Consider the following 22,891-nt stretch of genomic DNA (forward strand, 5'->3'; position numbering starts at 1 on the left):
TCTTGTCCTTTATAGTCACTCTCCATGAAAACTTAACAATCTTTTCACGCCTACAAACAGTTCAGTGTCTTCACTTAACCTCCGTTTGTTTCTGGGCTGTGGGAGGAAATCAGAGTTCCTGGAGGAGACCCACACGAGCGCTGGAACGAACACACAAAACCCAAAGTAAAAAAAACTGCAGTCTTCTTAAGTGGACTTCTGACCTGCTGCTGCTGCTGCTTTGAAAACTCTCGACACTCTCCTCCTCCCGAAGCCTCTCTCTCTCCTCGACTCACCCCTGCCCGGGACCTCCTCGCTCCCCTCCTCGTGTGCTCCTCTCACTTCAGTAGACCATTTAAAAAGTGGTGGATCTATTTTTCTTCTCTCCCAAAATGAGCCGAGTCGTCGCCCTGTGCCTGGCCTCTGCAGTCGTCATCCTCTCATGTGAGTTTCTTTCATCACGGGACAGAAGTGACGAGCGAGGACTCTTGTTCTATTAATATTTAATTTGGTTTATAAATGAATTATGTAGTATGTGTTATGTGTAAGTGGTAGGTGCAACATCATGCACAACACTTGATTACAATGTGAGTGTACACCAGTGGAGGTCCATAGAGATGACACACTCCTTTCATCTGGATTTAAAGAGGTTTTATAGCTCTTTCACTTGTATGGCTTCTCACTGCTGCTGCTCACTCTGTTTAGAAATTCAATAAATAAATAGAAATGTGAAAACTTTCTAAAAACCCAATTAAATCATCAAAGTAAGACAATCGTGGAAGTTATATCTATTGTTTTCTTATAGTCATGTGAAAAGCTGTTTCGGAAAAGTGAAAAAATGAATATTCAAATTATTAATTATTACTGAATACTAAACATATTAAGTAGATAATTATTGGTTCCTGGCATATAATGTATTTATTTTTTATTAAAAAATACTTTTTCTTATTAACGGTTTGTTAAATATGGGTCTGTATCTACAATATTAATTATAATATTTAATCATTTAGTTTCTGGGTTGTTTAAACTTTATTTTTAAACTATTAAAATTAATCTGCATAAAAAATATGATAAATCCAATCATTGTTTAAACCTATTTTTTGATCAAATGTTTTTATTTAGAAAATATAAATTAAAAATTAATTAATTAATTAAAGTAAATCCATTATTTCGTACCTAAAATGGATCGATTTAATAATTTGTTCTGTTGTTTGTTTGATTTGTATGTAAACAATGTTTTTTAAGGCCTAAAAACCAATTGAACAGCAGCAATTTGAAGTCATTAATTCCCTCCCGACTTCTTTGAAAGTCAAACAGGCGATAGTATTTGGCAAATACAGTGAATACGTATACTTACATGAATAATATTATAAGCAACATGTAACAGTGAATACATTTCTTATCTTCCACCCAAACAGTGGAGACCACCGTGAACTCATTTGAATTCATACAACTTTGCATTTAATTTCATGGCGACACTGAGAAAAGCTGGAAATTGAGTCTTTGATATTCAATCTATGAGTTTTTCTGTATTTTTCCACTGTGACTCATCGTTCCAAAACCCCACTCAGCCCGCAAGCCCCCAGAAAAGTAGATGTATCAGTTAGAAGCGAAGAGGAAAGAAAGGCAAGAGGAGGAATGAGTAGAAGTGCTGAATAATCCAGAGATATGGCTAGAAATGAGGGAGGCGAAGAAGAAGGAGCAGGCAGGGTGGAACATTGAAATAACTTTGATTTGAGAGTGAAAGGGAAGCTTTGTTTTTAGTATTTCTTCTTATGCCATGAGAGAGGATTATTAATGAAGCAACAATCGTTTCTGCTCAGTTTCCAGATGTGCTGAGAGCGCAGCCGTGAAGGCCGACTCGAAAAATGATCAAACAGAAGGTGAAAACTTTTTACTTTTCTGCCAGCTAACGTCCTTCTCCGACCTCCGTGTTCTGACCTCTGACCTGCAGGAGTGGCCCGGGAGGTTTTCATGAAGGGACCTGACGCATCGAACTTTTTTAAACGCCGCAGTCGTCGATCCCCGAAATACTACGCTGAGGTCCAAGGTGATCAAAACACAACTCACGAGATAACTGTTGACATTAATCCAAGATATGGTTTGAAAAAAAATAAACATAAAGAGAAAGTACAAATGAATCAGAAGTTTAGATATTATCGCCTTGAATCCATAGCCACTGATAAAAATATGAGCTCAACTAGCTCTTTCATGTTAGCATCTATCATCTGTTGTTTCATTGAATATCAAGACTATTTTACATTATTGTGTATCAAAAGTTAAAAAAAAGGCAAATTTTAAGATATTATCAAGCTTGATATGAATAAAGATTCACAGCTGATACAAAAACATGATAGAAGTAAAGCAAAATACCTGCAATAGAATATTTACAAATGCATATATTTATTAAATAGAAAAAACTTTGGGGCAAAAACAACAACAAGAAAAATATTTAAAAGAAAGTATAATGTGCCGAAAATAATGAGATATTATTATATACAGTATACATAAGGTTTTTCGTGTATTGTATTTGATCTATAACGCAGAAAACAAATGTTATCATATTATACTTTGATATTACTGTTTGATTCATATATCTGGGATGTGTTAAACCAGTACTATAGTATTTGAAAATGAATCGTTAATTTGACTGAATTTAATCCAGCTCTTGTTCGTTATTTATCATTATTTTGCGTTTGTGTAGCACAGCTGGGCTTCCGTGACTGAAATGTTTTCACAGAAATGGAGCTCGTAGTTAATACTGTTGGCGGAACAAATCAGTTGGCGTGAGTCGAAGTATGCACACACACACACACACACACACACACACACACACACACACACACACACACACACACACACACACACACACACACACACACACACACACAGACACACACACACACACACACACACACACACACACACACACACACACACACACACACACACGAGAAGGAGTCGCAGGTTTGTTCGGAGCAGTTTCCACTGGACTCTCAATACTCTCATTCTCCTACTGCCAACGCCAACAGCAGCGAGAAAACTTTGATATGTTTGCAAGGTGTTATATAAGAGGACTAATCCTGGGATTTAAAGAACTTGGAACAGTAAAACAGTTGGGTGAGAGGAGGGGTCACCCTCGTCGAGTATTTGAACTGTTTTCTTTCTTCAAAATAAACGTGTCTTCGCTTCCATTGTAACAATGTGTTGTTTTCTGTGTCAGTATTATTTTGGGGAAACTTTTTGGATCATAATTGGGAAGTGCTAGTGTCTGTCAAATGTATGGCTTGGTTGTGTGTAGTGATGAAGCTTCATGAAGCAGTGTCATGTTGTTTAAAGGTCAGTAGGTGGCGCCATCAGTTCATTAGAGTGAAGGTTCATAAGAAGAGTTGTTCAAAATAAAAGGAAAATAGTGCCGAGACCGCCATCTGGTGGACTCTGAAAATAACTACACTGCTTCATGAAGCTTCATCAGACCATCACTGGATGTGTGTTTGTGAGGCGTTGTGTACTGTATTACCAGGTGAGTTCAGGTGATACTGACAAGGATTGGTTGATACTATCAGGGCACCTATTAAACACCTGTTATCAAAATGTGATCTGACTTTAATGGAAGATATGGTAAGATGGTGTTCTTCCCACATTTGGGAAATCAAGGTCTATAAATCTGGAAACAGTACTAAGAAAATATATTTTTAATTTTAAATTAAGCTCATTGAGAAGAACAACTACATTGTTTGCAGTTTCAATCTACTTAACCCTTGTATGATCTCCCAAAAACAAATGTGTTTGTGTCATCCCTTGTGTTGCTTCTGGGTCCAGGTGAAGGGATGAACACATTTGTTTTCCGGGGCCACTGGGTCACCTTGACCCAGAGATAACACAAGGGTTGATTGTAACTGCTCATTGTTGTACAACTCTTTGGTTATGAAGTCAAAGATTTGGTCTCACGTTCTGGTTCTGCAGCCGAGCAGAGGGTGAAGCGGGCTCAGAGCGAGCGGCTGAGGGAGTACAACGAGGAGCAACTGGACGAGTACGAGAGCTTCGCCGAAGAGGAACGTGACGGTGAGATTGCATCTGCTCCGACCCGAACAAAATGTCCACTTTCTAAACACTTTTACTCCTCAGAGCAAAGAGAGAGAACCAGGGAGGTGAACGAACAGTACCGTGAGTTCCAGTACGACGGCCTTCAACCTCGCCGTCACTGGTTCCACTGAGCACGCTCAGTAGGGATGAAGAACATGTGCCAACACCTGTCTGTTACCCCTTTAATATCTCCACAGTTATTTTTGTACAACATACGTGTGGAAGCCACAACAGGTGCCATGTGGCGTCATTAACACATAATCAAGGTTTCATACTTTAATAAAAAAAAAATGGGCTTGAATCCTGTGTGTCTGCTTTAAATCATCTACGTCTGGTATTCGAGGCATTTAAAGTGGGAAAGTGGAATATCAGCTCGCTGCAGAAGTCATCAGGCAGGATCCAAGCCCAGATTCCACGCTGGAAATTTCAACCGGGCGGGAAGAGAGTGCAGGGACAGGATAATGAGGATGAATCGAATTCTAATAGTACAGTCAAATGGCTCCTTAAAAGTCATTATGGCAACACTTTTGATCAAAAAACATCCTCACACAGCTGCTGAAAATCAAGGGCTCACCAGTGGAAAGGAATCTGTTCATCCTCACAAAACCACCTTCAATGGCTCCAACAGTTGCAGGACATTAAAAACATAGAAGAAGAAGATTCTGCAGCAGAGAGGAACAATCCTTCATAAACACATGGATTCAGATGGCCTCTTAAAAGCATTTTCCTCCTTCAACAGTCTTTCATGAATGTAGTACTTATTACCTCTTTAACATTGGAATAATCTATTGTAATTATTATTATGATCTAGAAATATGTTGTTTTTATAAGTTATCTGCTATACTGTGATATACAGACGTTAAAAGGGTAAATATTCATCCCAAATGTAATATTTGTTCAATAAAAACACACCTTCCAATGATGAGAGGATTTGCGTTTGCTACAAATGGCTTTGAGTTTACGTAAAAACAAAAAATATGATTAAAATAAATCAAGAAATTAAACACATCTTGCGAGCCACTAGAGGGAAGTATTTTATTTTAAACTTTGACCACCACAACTTGCCAAAACCTGCAAGAGGAACTTTTGGTTAAAAGTGATAGTTCACCCAAAATTTAAATTTCATAGCATTTCTACTCACCCTTACTGAGGGTTGAAATTATTTTCTGGTCCTTTTAAGAGTCATGGGCAAAAATGTACTTTCATTTTAATGTAGGACTGGAGCTCAGTTGTCTTCATCTTTATCTTTGTCCAAAAAGACAAACTTAAAAACATCCAAATACCTCCATACTTCTCGTCTGCAACGTCCCTCTTGTATTGAAGCCTAGACATGAGGCATGTTTCGCCCTTAAACTGTCCGAAATTTACAACAAATACGCTTGTCAGCAACTTAAAGAACGTTTTTATACAAGATTACACCTCTGATATCGACAAGAGGATTGAATGTTTCACATTATTGCTTTAAAGGGCAAATAATGTGAAAAATCAACTCTCCTGACTGACTCACATGTTTCAAATGATGAAGTCTTCCTCTCCAAGATGCAGTAAGTCTCTCATCACGACCATGTTTTGAAGTTATAACTTTATAAAGTTCTCCACCGTCCGAAATCTCAGCGATCGAGAGGTTACGAGAGTCCATTATGACGTAATAATGGTCTTCACTCCTCCAGCAAGCTGCAATCATGTCCCACTTTGTTTATACAATAAGTCCCTTGGAGGTGGAGATTGATGACGCGTGGCGACAAACCTTTGATATTTGACCAATCACGTCAGAGTTGGTGTGATTATGGTAAACAAGATTAATCTCCAGTAAAAGTATTTCCAGAGGCGGGGCTTAAGCAAATTTTCTAATGTAAATATTTAAATGAAAAGAGAGTTTTGTACAAACAGACACATACTGATGAGGGGCCAAGATCAAGTTAAGACACAAATTAGTTGACCTTTAATCAGCTTCAGACATACTTAGTTACACTATAATATCATAACGAAAAAGGTTTTCAAATACTCTGTTGTTGCCCAGAGGAGACTTTCTGCTGTTGGTCTTGCTAACTGAGACCAGATCTCTGCTGTCAACAACCCTCATCCGTCCTTGGCTGGTCCGTCTGCTGATGAAAAAAGACAGATTCTCCTCACTCTTGCTGATTACGACCACACACTCGTGTTGGACCATCTGTTTTTATTAGCCGTGTCATGCAATTCAGAAAAACTTAAACGTGAAAAATTATAGGCTTTTTTTTATTATGTTAATGGTCAAAATGATCCTCTCCTGATTGCTTCAACTCTGCTCTGCTATTTTTTCCTCAAAGAACTCTTCAAGTGATTGAAGAGCCATTCAATCAGTTCTATTTTTGATGCTCGCTACTTAAAAACTGCATCAATAAATAGAATGAATGGTTCAGAGAATACAAATCAAAGTTAATGCATGTTTTCAAATAAATATTTTTCACAGATTCATTTAAATGTAATCTGAAACATTAACATTAATTTAATCATTGAAAAGGTCAACATTGTTATAAAAGCATCATTACCTCAGAAATTTGTTCATTTAAACAAGAAACATTACGATTCAATCACTGCGTAGATCATATGAGATTGTATTCAACATATGTATTTGAATATCCGTAACATGTATTAAGCATCGCAAAAGAATATTAATGTACTACACGTACTAAGCATGTGCATATGAATATCTGTGATGTGTATCCAGCTTGTGCATACTAATATCCATGACATATATTAAGCATGTGCAAATGAATGTCTGTAACGTGAATTAAGCATGTGCATACACATATCTATACCTTGTATAAAGCATATGCATGTGAATATTTGTGACATGGATTAAGCATGTGAATGCATGTGTTAAGTATGTGACTTGTATTGGATATGTACATACATGTATTGAGCATGTGACATTTATTAAGCATGTATATATGGATATCTGTGACATTTATTAAGCACGTGCGTATTAATATCTGTGACGTGTATTAAGCATGTGCAAATCAATGTCTGTGACGTGTATTAAGCATGTGCAAATCAATGTCTGTGACGTGTATTAAGCATGTGCAAATCAATGTCTGTGACGTGTATTAAGCATGTGAAAATCAATGTCTGTAACGTGTTTTAAGCATGTGCAAATCAATGTCTGTAATGTGTATTAAGCTTCTGCATACAAATATCTATACCTTGCATATGCATATGAATATTTGTGACATGGATAACGCATGTTTGTGCATGTATTAAGTATGAGACGTGTATTAAGCATGTCCATACACATATTTAGTGTATTAAGCATGTGCATACATGTAATAAGCATTCGACTTGTATTGAACATGTATATAAGGATATCTGTGATCCGTATTAGGCATGTTCATGGATGATTTAAGTATGTGATGTTTATTTAGCATGTTAATGCATATATTAAACATGTGATGTGTATAAAGCATGTTTATACGTGTATTATGCATGTGAAATGTATTAAGCATATGCATACAAATATTTGTGGCGTGTAATAAGCATAATACAAACATCTGTGATGTGTATTAAGGATGTGCATTGGAATATCGGTGACGTGTATTAAGCATGTGTGCCTTCAAATTCTTTCTCGAGTCGTCACAAGTCACAGTTTCTAAGAAGCCTATGATTATCAATTCAAACTAAATTAAATTCTGAAACATGTCCGCAGGAGTTTACAACAAAAGTGTGTGAATCATGTAAGTAGTGTAGACGAGTAATGAAAGGCGACTCTGATTCCGAACATTGAAGTCTGTAGAGGAAATAAAAAAGGCAGAATGCCAGGAAGCAGAGGCGGTGAGTTGAATAGAGGAGCAAGAATCTGTCTTCACACATTTTAAAAATAAATAACACATGAAAGAGTTTATTCATTATATTTTCCAAATATATTTGACTACACTACAAGACGCACTTTAAACACTGTGTTTAAATAAGTGAAATAGTTGAAAATACATGTGCAATAGTAGTGTGTGTGCACATGTGTGTGTTAATGGCACACAGAGCAAATAAGATTTAGGGGATTTTGACCCACACCCTTAACAAAGCCTCGTGTCGTTCGCGACCTCTGACTGACACAGCAGTATTCATTGTTCATTCAATTCCCTGACCGCCAACACTTGTCCAGTCTCTCTCTTTCTTATTGCACCTCTCACTCCACCACACTCCTGAGCATTTAAAGGGACAGCGCGCACCTTTTTTTTTAACTGATAGAACATGGATCCAGGAATGTCTCATCTCTCAACACTTCACCTCCTCTTACAAAAGGGTCTCCGGCCTCACTTTTGATTGCCGTGCTGCACCAGTGAGTCACTCCGGGGGGGGGGGGGGGGGGGTGTTCGGTGGTTGCACGGCTGACGGGTCACTACTCCCGATCCAAGCTTGGACGGCAGCTCCACTGAGTCCAGGGATAGTGTAAGGAGGGCGGGGGAGACGGAGGAGGGGGTGGCAGAGTGTGGGCGTGTGTGTTTTTGTGTGTGAGACTGGAGAGAGCAGAGGGGGGTGCTGCATCCACCCCGGTACACAGTGGCAGCAGCAGCAGGATCTATTGTTCCCTGTTCTGCTGGTGTACGACTCATCGGGCGAGTCAAGGGAAGACTTATGGTCCAGCGAGCGTCTTCTCTCATTGTAGCGAGGGACTCCAGCAGAGAAGACTCCGCCGAGCTCATCCCTGCGCCGGTTTTATCCTAAGAGCGTTGGGACTACTTGCTCGGGCCATTCTGGGGTGTCTGGCCGGGGCCATGGGGACACCGGTGATCTTCGGAGGGCAGTCCATCTGGGGTTTGGCGCTCCTCACCCTCTCCATCTGGGTGATGGACACAAAGGCGGCAATGGAGAGGAAACCTCTGTACATATGGCAAACAGGTACGTTGTTAGTTTGGTATCTGCTTATGGATCAGCGGAGAGGATGGTGAGGGGGGTGAAAAGTTTCGTGGCACGATCCCTTAACGTGGTGAGATGCTGAGCTCGACAATAACAAGGGGCAGGTCTCCATGTGGCTTGAGGCTGGGAATGACAGCGCGGTGCGTTTCCCAGTGTGTTCCATCTCAGCTATTTTGACTCCTTCCTCGTGGGATTCCTCCTCCTTGAAACATCTGCAATCGATGGCTTGATGCGTGCTGCATCTTATTTTTCTGGGTGAAAGACTGGGTGGGGGGTAGGGGCAAAGGGGGGGTGGGTGGGGAGGTGGTCTGTTTTGATGTGCTGCAGGAGCTTCGAGAGGCGAGGATGTCGAGGTGCGAAAGGAAGCGACGGCAGCAGTGCACGAGAGCTAATAGGGATTTAGGGGTGGTGGCTGTGTGGAGCATTAGAGAGCAGCACATGGTCAGAGGAAGCTAATACTCCCATCACTGGTCCAGCACTGCGGGAGCGACGGGAGCAACGGGAGTTATCTGAGAGATCACTGGTTGGTTTGGCTGAGATCATTCACATCCAGATGAATGATTTCATACCCAGCAACACACAAACACACATCGCCCAATTACATCCGAGGGGTTCAAAAGCAATGTAACTGGAGTCCAATTCTGTTCTCTCTCCATACGTATCATCCTGCCGGTAAAATTGAAAGTTGTAGCTTTAAATATTATACGTTTATTTTAGATCTATATCGCAATAAAAAAAAACATTAGGTTCAGATCCTAATAATACTCTCCAGTTGCAGCACTTAAACAACCCAATAGGTTGTGTTAATGATGGGCTGGTGAAACAGTGATACCAATAAGGATATATATCCGGTTCTATTGCACTGAAAGCAGAGAATGCGATTAAGGTAATGGAAGCTGCACCGAACTGTCTGCACAAAGTTAACCCAGATTCACAGCAGAATTGTTTAAGCGTCGCTCACCTACCTGAAGTGCAATTCTGGCTCACGATATCACCCGCTGAAGTCTATGTTTCACATCTGGACCACAGCACAAGTGTGAGAGACTTCAATGAGTCCACGATTTGGTAATCAATGTGTATGAAAAATAAAACCAAAAACAACAAAAAAAGAGGGTTATTAGATTGCACACCTCTGCCAATTGGGTCATTTTCAAGAATCAGGCCAAGCAGGTAGAATTCAACCAGCTATTGAGGTTCATTCTCTTCATGATAAGAACACATCTGACAAAAAAGTCATTATGAAGCTTCTCAGCTGATGGAATCATTTAGGAAATATTCGTAGCTGGGGTTTATGTTTGCCTGCATGTGCAGGGAGTTGGGGAATAAGGACTGCAGTGCAGCTTGGAATGTTTCCTTCCTGTATCTGTGTCAAACACGATGACAGCCTCGTTGTTGATGCTGGATTTCTGGAGACATTATGCATCGGCCGCAGATACAGCGACGTGACTGCAAAGGCTCAGGAACGTGAACCTTTTGAAAACTTGGATTAGCTCTGAGATTCACTGCCTTTATCCTCATTAATGTTGCAGGATGGTTTCTCTTATAGTGGAACCTCGACAGCAGAGAAAGGTTGTGACCTGTGTCTGAAAATTCAAAGGCAAAACCAGCAACTGTTTTAACTGGAGCTATAAATATAAGCAATGTTCCTTTTAGATGCTCAATAGTGGGCAAACACACAGCCACACAATTGAACTTTAAGTAGTCATAAGTTGCACACACCTTGCCAAGATCATTGAAAACATATTTTATTTAAAAGACTAAATGAAGATAAATGAAGCCTCATTTTGTGTGGAATATAACTTTCATATAATATTGTTTTTATAACTACTTTTATCTCATTTAAAACAAAACCATGTGTTCGTGTCCCTAGTTTTGACTCTGGCATTACTCACCTGTGGCATATTTGGCCAACAAATGAATATTATAACCCCCCCCCACTGAGACGCTGGTCCACCGCCAACCTCCCTGCCCCGACTTCTGTTTGGCACATACTTCCTTAAACGCCATCATGCAGGGAGTGTCTTATGCTGCTGCGGTGAACAAAACTGTGTCGACAGGGATGCCAGTGATCATGTGTGTTGCTTTATTCTGAAATACCTCCGACTGGACGCTCGTCCACATTTCTGTTATAGAGCAGGAGTGGGCAAATCCGGACCTTAAGGGCCACAGTGGGTGGAGATTTTTGTTTTTACTAATGAAGCATGCACAGTTTAACCAATGAGGTTTCAGCTTTCAGACAGTCAACTGATTCCACTCCTAAGTCACCTGATTGGATGACCTCTGGATTGGTTAAAACAAAAAGCTTCGCCCACTGTGGCCCTTCGTTGCATACCTCGGCCAATGTTCAATGATATAGAGATTTGACATATTCGTAAGATTGATACATAACCCAGGCACTGAGAATAGAACGGCCAGTTATTGCGTCCCATCTCACTGCTGCTTGTTGGAAAAGCCTTTTCAGAAGATTAAGTATCTGCCTCTATGTTCTTTAGATGACCACATCTCTCACAGTTCCCAGATATCTGAGGGACAACTTGGGTTCGGATGGCTAGCACACCTCCTGATCGTGTGCGTTTGTGATTGTTGTGTATCTCTGATGCAGTTGAAATTAGTAGCAGTTGAAGCTGACATAGTTGAGCAGCATGAAGGGAATCCTAGCGAAGGCGTAGACAAATTGGAATATCTCAGCTGTCATGAGATTTCGGGGTAAACTATCTATTCCACAAATACTGGAATGACCTACTTATCCTGGTAATATACTGCATTATAAGAATGGTTTTATGCCACTGTGTGGCGAAAACATACTAAGAGTTAATGCTCAATACCAGCCAAGTTGTTCATACATACAAGCACACACCAGAGAGTACCAGTACTTTGTTTCTTTTCAGTAAAGCACTTGAACTGCCTTAGCAAACATAAAGGAGCCGACTTTGTGCTGACCTCATGTTTTTATATCAGGACACACCCCCTGTCACAGATGGTCCTTCCACTATTGAGCCTCTCTTTGTTCCTATACCCCCCACTCCCTTGTTATTGCCCGACACACGCTTAGACTGAGGGTAACCTTTAATCGCTCAGCTGGGACGGGTCTCACAGGATAATTAACAATAGAAAGTGAAGAAGACCAGCCATTAAAATTAAACCTAAAAACATTCCACTGCTTACAAAAAAAAACAACTGCTTTCTTGTACATAATAACATTTGCTGACAGAGGTCTTCTCCGGAATTAAGTGGTCCCTCTTATGCCACATGCTGACCCACATTAATGCTCTTTATACATTGGGGAGACACAAAGCTATGGCAATGTGTGGTTGTTTTTGTATCAATATGTGTGTTTTTCCACCGGCCACATGGGTTGAGGAGAGTGCTAGGGTCCGGTTGACTGACAATTCTAACTGTGACAATATACCAATCATATTGTAACAAGGGTACAACAGCCTTTGCACTACAGGACAGCATAAAAGCTAGTTTTTAGCAGATTGACCAGTACTAAAAGCAATTGTCAACGAATGTCTAGTATGTGGTACTGGGGCTAACTAGATACATCAGTACTGAAAATAGATGTGGTATTTAAAAAAAACAAATCATCAAAAATCAATGTCAATACGGTGTCAAGATTTCAATCTGTGTCTACTACCATGTAAAAACACTGCACATTCTCTGTTCCAAAAACTTTGCTTCTGGAGTCTTTAAAGCCTGAATATTCACACAATAGTTTTGTTCAGTCAGACAGCTGCAGGTTGTCTAGATTTACATGAAAAATAGATATAATTGAACTTTAAGGAAATGACACATCCCTGGCCATGATCACTCAAGTATTTCTGGGTTAACTCTTACCAGCCCACGTGTTTAAGATTTCATGTAAAAGGGCAACACAAGAAGATTTGTTGTACAGAAACATAGCTAAAGCTAGCTCCAACTGTCTTGTAAAATACCGTAAATGTTACTTCCTTAAACCAATAAATGATGTTGTATAATCTTATTTTTATTAAATAATGACCTAAAACCTTTACTACATGACATTATCACCTCGATCCAGGCATCTTTGTGTATTCGCTAAAATCTACTGCCCAACTCAGTGGCTAAATAAAATAACTTTTCTAATATTTATAACTGGGTCCTCAGGTGAAGTCGATAGGAAGTGTCATTCTCAGTTTACTTCAGAGGTGCAGAAGAAGTTAAACCTGCGCTCCACGCTCAGATCTTAGTCAAGCTAACGTTTAAATGCTATCTTTATCTAGCTTCAAGCCGCATTACCTAGGTAGCTTAGCCGGACTAAGAGAATATGTTTCTTCATAGCCGGACTAAGGCTATAATTCAGGTCATCATGCAACCGTAGTAAATGAGGAAGAGTATCACAGAGATTTTAGGTTTCTGCTTGATAAACAAGCATCTGTACTGTAGATGATGATCCCAGTTGGCAACAGGAAGTACACGTCAAACTCATCAGTTGGGCTTTTTTTGGCTTTCAAAAGTAATTGGGGTTGTTTGATTACAAATATAAAATATACAAGTAAAAATGTGTCAATTTAAACCAGATCTGATTTCTGTTCTTTGAGATTCAGGTTTTTTTTTTTTACCATGTCTCAGTACCTTCTCAGAAAGCCATTTGAGAGCAAATTATCTTCCAAATGGAAAACAAAAACAACACAATTCTTAAATTAAATTACAATAATCATGCATTTTTTTCTAGTTGATACCCCTAACGTAGTGCTAACATACTGTATATTATTAAAAAAAATCTCGGAATGCTTTTGAATGATTATTATTTGAGTAATAAAAAGTATCACATGGCTCATGTTGTTGAGATCCACATTCACACACTTTAGGGATGCTGCGACATGTGACAGGTTCAGAGCTGTGGTGCGACGTTGGTTTATCACTACAATAGGTACATATCCTTTAGATTTGACCAGAACATCTGCATGGCGTCAAGGAATTGCTGCGACGGATTTACTGCAAACTGCTGCAACTCCTTATATGACAGAAGTTCCATCAGACGCTCTGGTCTGACAAGCTGTCACTCAGACAAGGTGCCAACTAAGGTAGAAAGTCTTTTGAAGCTGCGGTGCTTCTGTAACCTGATAATGATTAAACTCAAACCAAAAGGCCTCTCAGGCGGATTTTTACTACAGAACTTTGCAGTCACCAGTCGTTTATCTTTAAGTATCGTGTCCCTAAAAGCCAAATATCCATTAGTTGTTTTGCTACATGTTTAAGATGAATTGTCCTTAAGATAATATAACACTGTGTTGTAAACAGTACCCTACTGTGAACAAGAGCCTTGGACTCATCACTGAATACAAAATGACAACCTCCCATGGATATTCAAAGATCATGCTGAGGTCGGGTGTGGGGGAGGATGTAGCATGATATAGACAGACGGGTCAGTGCAGCGTCATTCACAAGGTCACTCCGTCGTTCGGTTGTGTGGAAGGAAATGTGGAAGGAATAGCTCCGAGATATACCCATGCTCTCCATACTAACCCTTAGCCATCAGATTTGGGTAGTGACCAAAGGAATAACAGAGAAGATACAAGAGGTCCAAATTGAGTTTTCTTTGCATGGTGTTGAACCAATAGACTTCTTAACAGAAGACACTCATTCACCACCCCCAAAAAAATACATTCAGAAGGATAAATCTTGGGGATTTATATGTGTGAGGGTAATAACAGACACATTCAAATCATGCAAATGCATTCATGTTATATATATATAAACATATATAAATATATATGTGTAAGCCACATAAAACAACACACCCAAACAATCTCCTATGCAGAAGACTCACATATCTCGCTGATAGTAAATTCTTTTTTGGCCCCTAAAATGTGAATTTAAAAAAGTACTACATTTTTGAAATGTATACCACTTTAAGAAAACATTTTTTTTAAATACATTTGTACACTTGTATCAAACCTGAAAACCATTTCTGAGTCCTGTGTTGAACTGCATTACTCGAATGCAGTCCTTCCTGCTCGTACTAAGCTTGTGCGGCTGGTTAAAGCCTCGTTTGCCACTGGCACACTTGATGCTCTGATTAGCTGCGGAAACATGTTGGAGATTTGGCTTAAGTACCATAAAGAGCTTTTCATCAGCCTGTTGCTCCCTGCCCTCTTCTTGTCACTCTATATTAGCGCCACTTACCTACACGGACGACATGTGACTGAGAGCATCTGGAACTTTCACCTTCAGGTGTCAAACGAAGTCGATCACCTCTGCTCTGTTCTTGCGAAAATAATGATAATAATTGAGATATTTGTGCAATTGTGCAACATTTGCAATAGTTTCGGAAGATTTTTTAAAGAGTCCACAAAAAGTTTAGATACAGACTTTCAAGAACCATGTATGGAATGTTTTACATTAGATTCGGATTAGATATTTTCATTTTACATGTGGGTGAGTAGAAAATGACTACAGTTTGTGTTTTAGGGTGAACTATCCCTTTGACTTTGAAACCTTCAGACTACTAAGGAAAACCACCAGCCACAGTCACCGCACGATCTGCTTGTAGGACAAACCATTTAATGTAGAGAGGCTCTCAGAGAAGTGGCAATCAGAGGGAAATAAATAAAAATACGTCTCGTGATTTTCCCATGATTGTCATTCGGAGGAGAAGGTACTTGGTAGTAAGTGTTGTTACGAGTGAACAATTGGGTCTTTTTTTATTTGTGTTGACTTGACTATGACTTTCTTAATTTACACTTACTTACACAAACCACTATTTGCTTTAATTCTCTCAGCTATCTCTTTCTCTCTCTATTTCACTCTCTCCATGGACATGTGTGAGATATCCAAATTTGTTTCTACCTAGAATTTACAGCATGTAAATCAAAGGTTGTTTTTTGGGGCAGAAATAGAGTAATCAAGGACACAAGAACATTATGTGAGGATGTGAACATTTACTAAACAAAATGAACCACCCAATTCCTCTCAACCAATGGAAGATGGAGAGATCCGGTTGTGGCAATGTTGCTGCACTGTAATGATTATCACCATATCAGATATCAGTGCAGCCATACTTAGTCTGTTTTAGAGACACACTTTTTTGTGTTGTGTTAACAAAGTGTTAATACATTTTAGTAGAAACATTTTGCAAGAGATTAAGTACACAATTCTTTACTTTGGGGCTTCATGAGTGAGTTCTGCTTGGAAAAGAAATCGCAAAGAATAGAAAAGATATTCTGCCAGTGACGTGATGAAAGGGCTGGGAATAGCTGGATCCATTGCACGATGAAAGCAGATTGATGTCTGGATGATTATATGTTGTTTGCCTGTATCACAAAGCCCATAAAACAATTCAGGAGGCTGATGTTGATACGGTTGACGTGTGTCGAAGCGGCGAGTGCACGAGTCATCATGCAGGCGACCAATTACGCATCAATGGAGGGGAAAGGATAGATTCTTGTCTTGTAAAGATCTTGTCGTTTGATTTGAAATGACAGCTCTTAGAGCCATTTCAGTTGTGACTAACCCATCTCTGCTCGAAGTCAAAGACAGCCAGAGCAAGGAAGCTGTAGAGACGCTGGTCGCCGGCTATTTAGACATGATTCTCTCGGCTTCATAGTGAGGTCGTCACCAAATGGAACTTTTTTGTCATTTGAGTTCTTGCATGTGGGGCCCTGAACTCTTACACTAACTGGACAGAGCATAATATATCAGTACAAACAGTAAACCTGCCCAACTGTGGTATTCTTTTGTATTTCAGTGAAAGTGAGATTTCACACAACATTTTGGAGTTTATATTTTATGCTTGTTTGTAGTGGAAGTTATCAATGTCCAAGCCTTTGGGTGCTTTGAGAATTAATGAAATTGGAATTTTGGGTAAACTACCTATTTAAATGAATGTTCTCATCAAATGCACCTTTATAAATGCAAAAATCTATCCCATTTGTGTCCATTCAAAGTCTTTGAATGGACTTCATTCTCATTCTCCAGCAGTCAATGCAGCAACACAAAGTGATCTAGGCTTCCGTTCTACCTGAAATGCATCTGTCTGCTGTCATGGCAACTCTGTTTTCATGCAACAAGGCAGATTTAACTTAATCTTTAACCTGATTAACAAGTGTATAGTTTCAATAACATATTAAAAACAATGGATTTCAATGGATTTACTAACGTTATGTTTCACATTGTCAAATCTTGTTGCACCCACAGTAACTATTACATTATTCATGTAATTACAATATCTTTCTTCTTTTAAAATTCACATGGATTTTAAAAAAAAATGAAGTGCCCTGCGACAGACTGGTGTGCTTTTCAGGGTGTCCCCCGCCTCTTTCCCCGAAGAAGGTAGGATATGCTGGATATTTAGTATATATTGAGTAGAATCATCTTAGTAGGATTGCAACCTAGAGTTTGTTTCCATTTTCCTCCTCAAATGGCTTGGTCTAAACTCTCTGAGTATACCATATCTAACTTCACCCATGGTGACCAAGCACCTGACCGACTTTTGTTCCACCTAATTAAAAAATAAAAGTAGACAGCGTTGAATGCATGTCTCAGGTGTTGTGATGTCAGGACCCCTGGCAGTGAATATGTACAGGCTTAAGGTTATAATATTATTTTTTTTACTTTGTCTTTACAGGCCCCTGGGGTCGATGCATGGGAAGCGAGTGCGGTCCTGGCGGGAGCCAAAGCAGGGCGGTGTGGTGTGCACACTCAGAAGGATGGACAACCCTTCACACCAACTGTGACCAGGCATTACGACCGAACAATCAGCAAAGTTGCTTCAGAGTCTGTGACTGGCACAAAGACCTATATGACTGGCAACTGGGCGCCTGGAACCAGTGTTCTCCGGTGTCCATGCAGAGTGACAATTTGCAGCGTCCCACAGAGTGCACCCGAGGCACGGAAGGAATCCAAACCAGGGAGGTGGGCTGTGTCCAGAAGACGAACGGTGAATCTTCAGAGGACGAAATCTGCGAATATTTTGAGCCCAAGCCTCGTCTAGAACAGGCCTGTCTCATTCCCTGTCCGCAGGATTGTGTGGTTTCAGTGTTCAGTCATTGGACGTCTTGCTCTAAAACCTGTGGGATGGGCCTGCAGAATCGAATACGTTTCGTTGTGGCCCCATCCCTGTTTGGTGGGGCTGCATGTCCAAATCTGACTGAGTTTCAAACGTGCCAACCGGGACGGTGTGATGGTGAGGAGAATCTCTACAGTCTCAAAGTTGGACCCTGGGGACCATGTTTTCTGCCACAGCAGCGAAAAGCCAGAGATGCAGAAAAACATGTGCCTGAGACTGAAAAACCGCCGGAGAGTGAGAAAACCGCAATAGAGGCAGACAAGTTAAAGCCAGAAAAAGAAGACATTTCAAAGGGGGATGAAATAGCCGTGAAAGGAGTCCAACACCCAAAAGGCAGAAGAAAAATAAAAAGAGGAAGAAACCAGAACAGCAAAGGCGACAAACCTGCGAGACCAAATCGGAATATGGGCAAAGCAGGTAAAAAGTCAGAAAGGACGTTACCCGATGCAGACCGATCCAAACGACAGAAGAAGACCAAGAATGGAGAGAAGTGGGCAGCAAAACAACTCGAGAAAATGACTCTAAAGGGGAAGAAAACTAAACTGGAGAAAATAGGGCTCCTCAAGAAAAATAGAACCACCAGTCGCCCAAAACGCATTGGAGGAAAGTCGTGGGAACTCATTATTGGATATCAGACTAGAGAAGTGTCTTGTGTGCACAAGAATGGAGCCGTAGAAGCACTCAGGTGAGTAGTTCTCAATTGATGTACTCGTCCGGAAAGACCTGAGCTGTTACCACTTTATTTATTTTTATTCAATAGGAATATGGAATGTGGGTTCGATGACAAAAAGAGGCAGGGAGTTAGCCGATATGATGAAGAGTAACTTGGTTGGAATATTCTGTGTGCAGTAAACCATGTGGAAGGTAGGCTGAAGCTCTTCTGTATAAAGACAGAGAAACATGCATTGTCAGAAATGATAGTGATCCTGAAGAAAATGATGTCAGCTCATGACTCGGTAGAAGGCGACCAACAGAAAGGCAATCTCCGTATTTGGCAAGATGAACTGATAAAGGGCTTTTCCCAGAGGGAGAGATTAGTAATAGGATACTTTATTGGTCCCGGAAGGGGAAGGGGAAAGTGGACGGGAAGTGTTGTGGTTGGAAGGAGTAAAGGACAATTTGATATGGAGCAGATGGTGTTAGATTTAGCTAAAATGATATGGCTGTAGTGATCGTATATTTGGTTAAGTTAAAAGCTGGAGGACCACAGAATGAAAGACAAGTTTTAACTAGAGAGAAGGACAAAACTGATTATTTTAATTGTACCATACCAAGACAACTTAACACAAATGACCAAAGGTGTTAACAAGTAAAAAACAACATAAAATAAATCACTTGAAACAAAACCAACTGGGGTAGAGAATCTAACTGTAGCAAACAATACACATGAAATCCAACTTTATACAGTGTCAAAAGTCAAGGATAATAGGTGGGTTTTCCACAGGAATTTAAAAGCAGAAGAGGAGCCTCTTATTTTAATTTTGTTCTTATGTACGACCACTAGTGGGCGTGTACCTATGCTTCGCCAGTTGAGAGGCACCGTCTTGAGCATCCGCATGTGTTATTTTTTTCCATTATACAAATCATATCGTTTTGGCATATCACAGGGTGAAGAAAAGGCAAACAGCAGGGGTGAAGAGTGACCGTGGTGGGCCTAGTGGACCCAGTCGGCAATCTGACGGCCCCTTTGTACATCTAGCTCACCGACCTAAATGAGAGCCAGACCGCCTCTGTGTTTGTCTTACATATTCCATAGTAAAATATAAAAGTTACTTCCTGTTCCAACTTTGGCAAATGCTGGAAGAAGAAGAACCCAAGAGCTAAATTAGTGTTTTGTTTGTGTAGAAGTTGGAATCAAGGAATCGTATTCCCACGTTGGGGGGACTTTTCTCTCTTTTGAGCCTTGCTGTATAGTGTTTTCATTATAAGGACAGAATATCCTTTAAATAGTTTAAACTCTATACTTTATTATGTAGATTAAAGAAAGGTGAATCTGGATTTAGGGATACTTACTGTCTGCCCAATCCTCTCTGCAGCTTCTGCCCACAAGATCTCCTGCCAGCGACTGTCCAAGCCTGTGTCATGACCAAACACTGTGAAGTCGCCGAGTGGTCAGAATGGTCCCCTTGTTCAAAGGATTGCTTCGATCCTGATGGACCCAATGGTGAACGGTATCGCAATCGCAAAGTGATCCAGTTCCCCATCGCGGGAGGAGCAGAATGTCCGGAATTGGAGGAGAAAGAGTCCTGTAGTATCAAAGGAGAATCAGTGCCTCCTTGTATTGCGTAAGTAAACAGCCAAGTATATATATGTGTATCAAATAAAAGCAATCAAACTCAACTCTCACATAAAAAGCCAAAAATAACCAGGAGATATATTACCATTAGTTTTCTTTTCTCAAAATAATATCCTGTCCACATCTGTGTTTTAGCTATAGCTGGAAGACCACGGAGTGGACAGAATGCAGGGTTGATTTACTATTGAGTCAGCAAGACCGTCGCCGTGGAAACCAGACAGGTCTGTGTGGCGGAGGAATACAAACAAGAGAGATCTTTTGTGTCCAGACCATCGTCAACTCATCATCCAACATCGGCACTCAACGTGGAAAAGAAGGTGATTTCCAACATATTTCATATTGACTTTGTTTGTCTGCAAACAGATCCACTCATGTATTATACTTTGCCAATTTCCCCTTAAATCTAATATTTCACAGAATGTAAATTACACTGTAACTTTGAAGTTGGTATTCTCCTTCGACAACGCATTACCCTCTACAATAATCTGAACAGGCAGTTAAAACACAGCTTACACACAGGTGCACAGTCTTGTTGTTTTCATTGCCAGGACAGGTCCTCTTAAAGGCTAAACTCAAGACTATGACAATTTTGGTAAATATAAGACACATAGTCGATATTGCACACATTATTTTATACATAACATGTCTGAGTGCAGCTTATAAAAAACATTTAAATCATACAACTAGGACAACCAATCAGATATTTGGATGAATTTTGTCTTTTTCCGTAAATGATCTAGCCTCCTCCAGTAAGTAATAGTGATATGTGCCTACTGTGTGACCATTTTCATTTAGCAACTTTAATTATTTGCTACAGCTTTACGTCCGGTGGAGAGTGCCCAGTGCCTGGGTTCCCCTCCAAACACCACCCAGCTCTGCCACATCAGCTGTCCCATTGAGTGCGAGGCGTCTTCCTGGAGTGCATGGGGACCGTGCACCTATGATAACTGTCAGGACCAGTCAACTAAAAAAGGTATGAGGCATTCACTTGACAATTGTTTTTAAGTAAGTAATATTTGTAGAGCGCTTTTCTAGAGCAGGGTCACAAAGCGTTTAAACAATCAAAACAATACCCAATAAAATAAATACTTAAAAGGTCAATACACCCCCCGGGACAAACACAGGAGTCTCAGAGAATCACGGAAAAATAATTTCATCCTCAGGAAAATGAAAAACTTTAAAGACCTCTCTGAATGCTGTTCCCGAACTGCTTCACAGGGAAGCAAGAGATTTAATCAAGAAATGGCAAAAATAAACCAGACAATACGCTTAATTAATTAAGAAATACAGAAATTTACTCCAGATCCATGGTGGCTCTGACCGTAACTTCATTTGTCTCTTATGTGGCAGGGTTTAAACTACGCAACAGAAAGGTCCTGAATGAGCCGACGGGCGGCACAGGGAACTGTCCCCACCTATTGGAGGCGGTGCCGTGTGAAGAACCAAGCTGCTACAACTGGCTGGTGGTGACACTGGAAGAGTGTGTCCCAGATAACAAAAAGAAATGTGGTCCAGGGACCCAGACACCTCAAGTGCAATGTGTCAACATTGAAGGTGAGAATGTCAAACTATTAATCCTCTCTCCCTTGTGCACACTGACCTCCTGTTTTCTCTGAAGTAGTCTTACTCAAATCCAAGTTCTATTCGTTATTTAACTTTGACTCTTTTTTTCCAGGGGACAATGTGGAGCAGAAGCTCTGTCAGGATGCCATTCTACCAATGCCTTCTCTTTGTGAGGTCCCCTGCCCAAAGGACTGTGCCCTTAGTGCCTGGACCCCCTGGTCTTTGTGTTCCCACACATGCACCGGGAAGAACACCGAGGGGAAACAGAGCAGGTCTCGCTCCATCATGGCCTATAACGCTGGAGAAGGTGAGGAGATTTGTCCATGTGAATTATTCATTTGGTTACAGCCGCTCGTCTCCTCATGACAAGTAAATAACGTTTTGCGTTGGTTTGCAGCCACAGCGAAAGTTGTAGCTTGGATAACTGTTATGCAGGGTAAGAGAGCTCGATTCAGACCTTGCTCTGACTGTATGCTCACCACAATCATATGGTCCATAAGTAGGATACTTGACCGCCGACATAAATCTTGCCTCTAAATTTGAATTGGATTCAACTTCTTCTGTTTTTGTTCAGGATTACCAAAATGATTTCTATTTGCTACCAGACATAAAAATTGTAATTGAGAACACTTTTTAGTTCTTTACATGAAGGTATTACCTTTGAATTGTATTTTGTATTTTCAAAAAATACAAAAGTAATTGGGAGCATTCATTCAAACACACTTTTTGTACCTACAAGTTTATAAAAAGACCAAAACTGAATAGTATGTTCCAGGTCATTGTCCATTTGAAAAACCAATTTGTACCCAAACTTTAACTTCCTGGCTTAGGATTTGAAATTCTGCTTTTATATTTTCCCATAACAAGCAGAGCATCGACATAATCCCCGCCCCTTCCTACATACTCACACATATTGAAAACATTAGTATGTAATGTAGCACCAAAGTTTCTGCTAAAGAGGGAAATACTACGAACCTGTTTCACTTCACAACTTAAGGGTGATGTCATTATAGAATTGGTCTTTGAAGTGTAACTATCTGTTAATTTGT

At 40.2% G+C, this 22,891-nt stretch overlaps 2 protein-coding genes across 2 annotated transcripts in view; both read left to right on the forward strand.

Moving 5' to 3' along the window:
• Nucleotides 1–245: 245 nt before the first annotated feature.
• On the forward strand, nt 246–4,351 carry LOC148084325 (putative cartilage matrix-associated protein). Its single transcript, XM_087785894.1, has 5 exons — nt 246–423; nt 1,803–1,862; nt 1,934–2,029; nt 3,946–4,044; nt 4,108–4,351. The coding sequence occupies exons 1-5, from the start codon at nt 372–374 to the stop codon at nt 4,194–4,196; spliced, it is 396 nt and encodes a 131-aa protein (XP_087642020.1). The 5' UTR covers nt 246–371; the 3' UTR covers nt 4,197–4,351.
• Nucleotides 4,352–8,646: 4,295 nt separating this feature from the next.
• thsd7aa (thrombospondin, type I, domain containing 7Aa) overlaps nt 8,647–22,891 on the forward strand; it is a 29,447-nt gene continuing 15,202 nt past the window's right edge. Inside the window, exons 1-7 of the mRNA XM_087787410.1 lie at nt 8,647–8,937; nt 17,543–18,668; nt 20,020–20,268; nt 20,415–20,596; nt 21,097–21,252; nt 21,630–21,833; nt 21,955–22,149. Of these exons, the coding sequence (XP_087643536.1) occupies nt 8,814–8,937; nt 17,543–18,668; nt 20,020–20,268; nt 20,415–20,596; nt 21,097–21,252; nt 21,630–21,833; nt 21,955–22,149 (2,236 nt within the window). The 5' untranslated portion in view covers nt 8,647–8,813. The remainder of the gene's footprint in view (nt 8,938–17,542; nt 18,669–20,019; nt 20,269–20,414; nt 20,597–21,096; nt 21,253–21,629; nt 21,834–21,954; nt 22,150–22,891) is intronic.

Source organism: Callionymus lyra, chromosome 3, assembly GCF_982586985.1.
Source record: "Callionymus lyra chromosome 3, fCalLyr1.hap1.1, whole genome shotgun sequence".
Classification (NCBI taxonomy): domain Eukaryota; kingdom Metazoa; phylum Chordata; class Actinopteri; order Syngnathiformes; family Callionymidae; genus Callionymus; species Callionymus lyra.

Bases quoted from the DNA above. Each gene is read 5' to 3' on its own strand.
- LOC148084325 (XM_087785894.1), top strand. From the start codon at position 372: ATGAGCCGAGTCGTCGCCCTGTGCCTGGCCTCTGCAGTCGTCATCCTC. The intron at 424-1,802 runs GTGAGTTTCTTT...GTTTCTGCTCAG, and splicing joins TGCAGTCGTCATCCTCTCAT to TTTCCAGATGTGCTGAGAGC. The intron at 1,863-1,933 runs GTGAAAACTTTT...TCTGACCTGCAG, and splicing joins GAAAAATGATCAAACAGAAG to GAGTGGCCCGGGAGGTTTTC.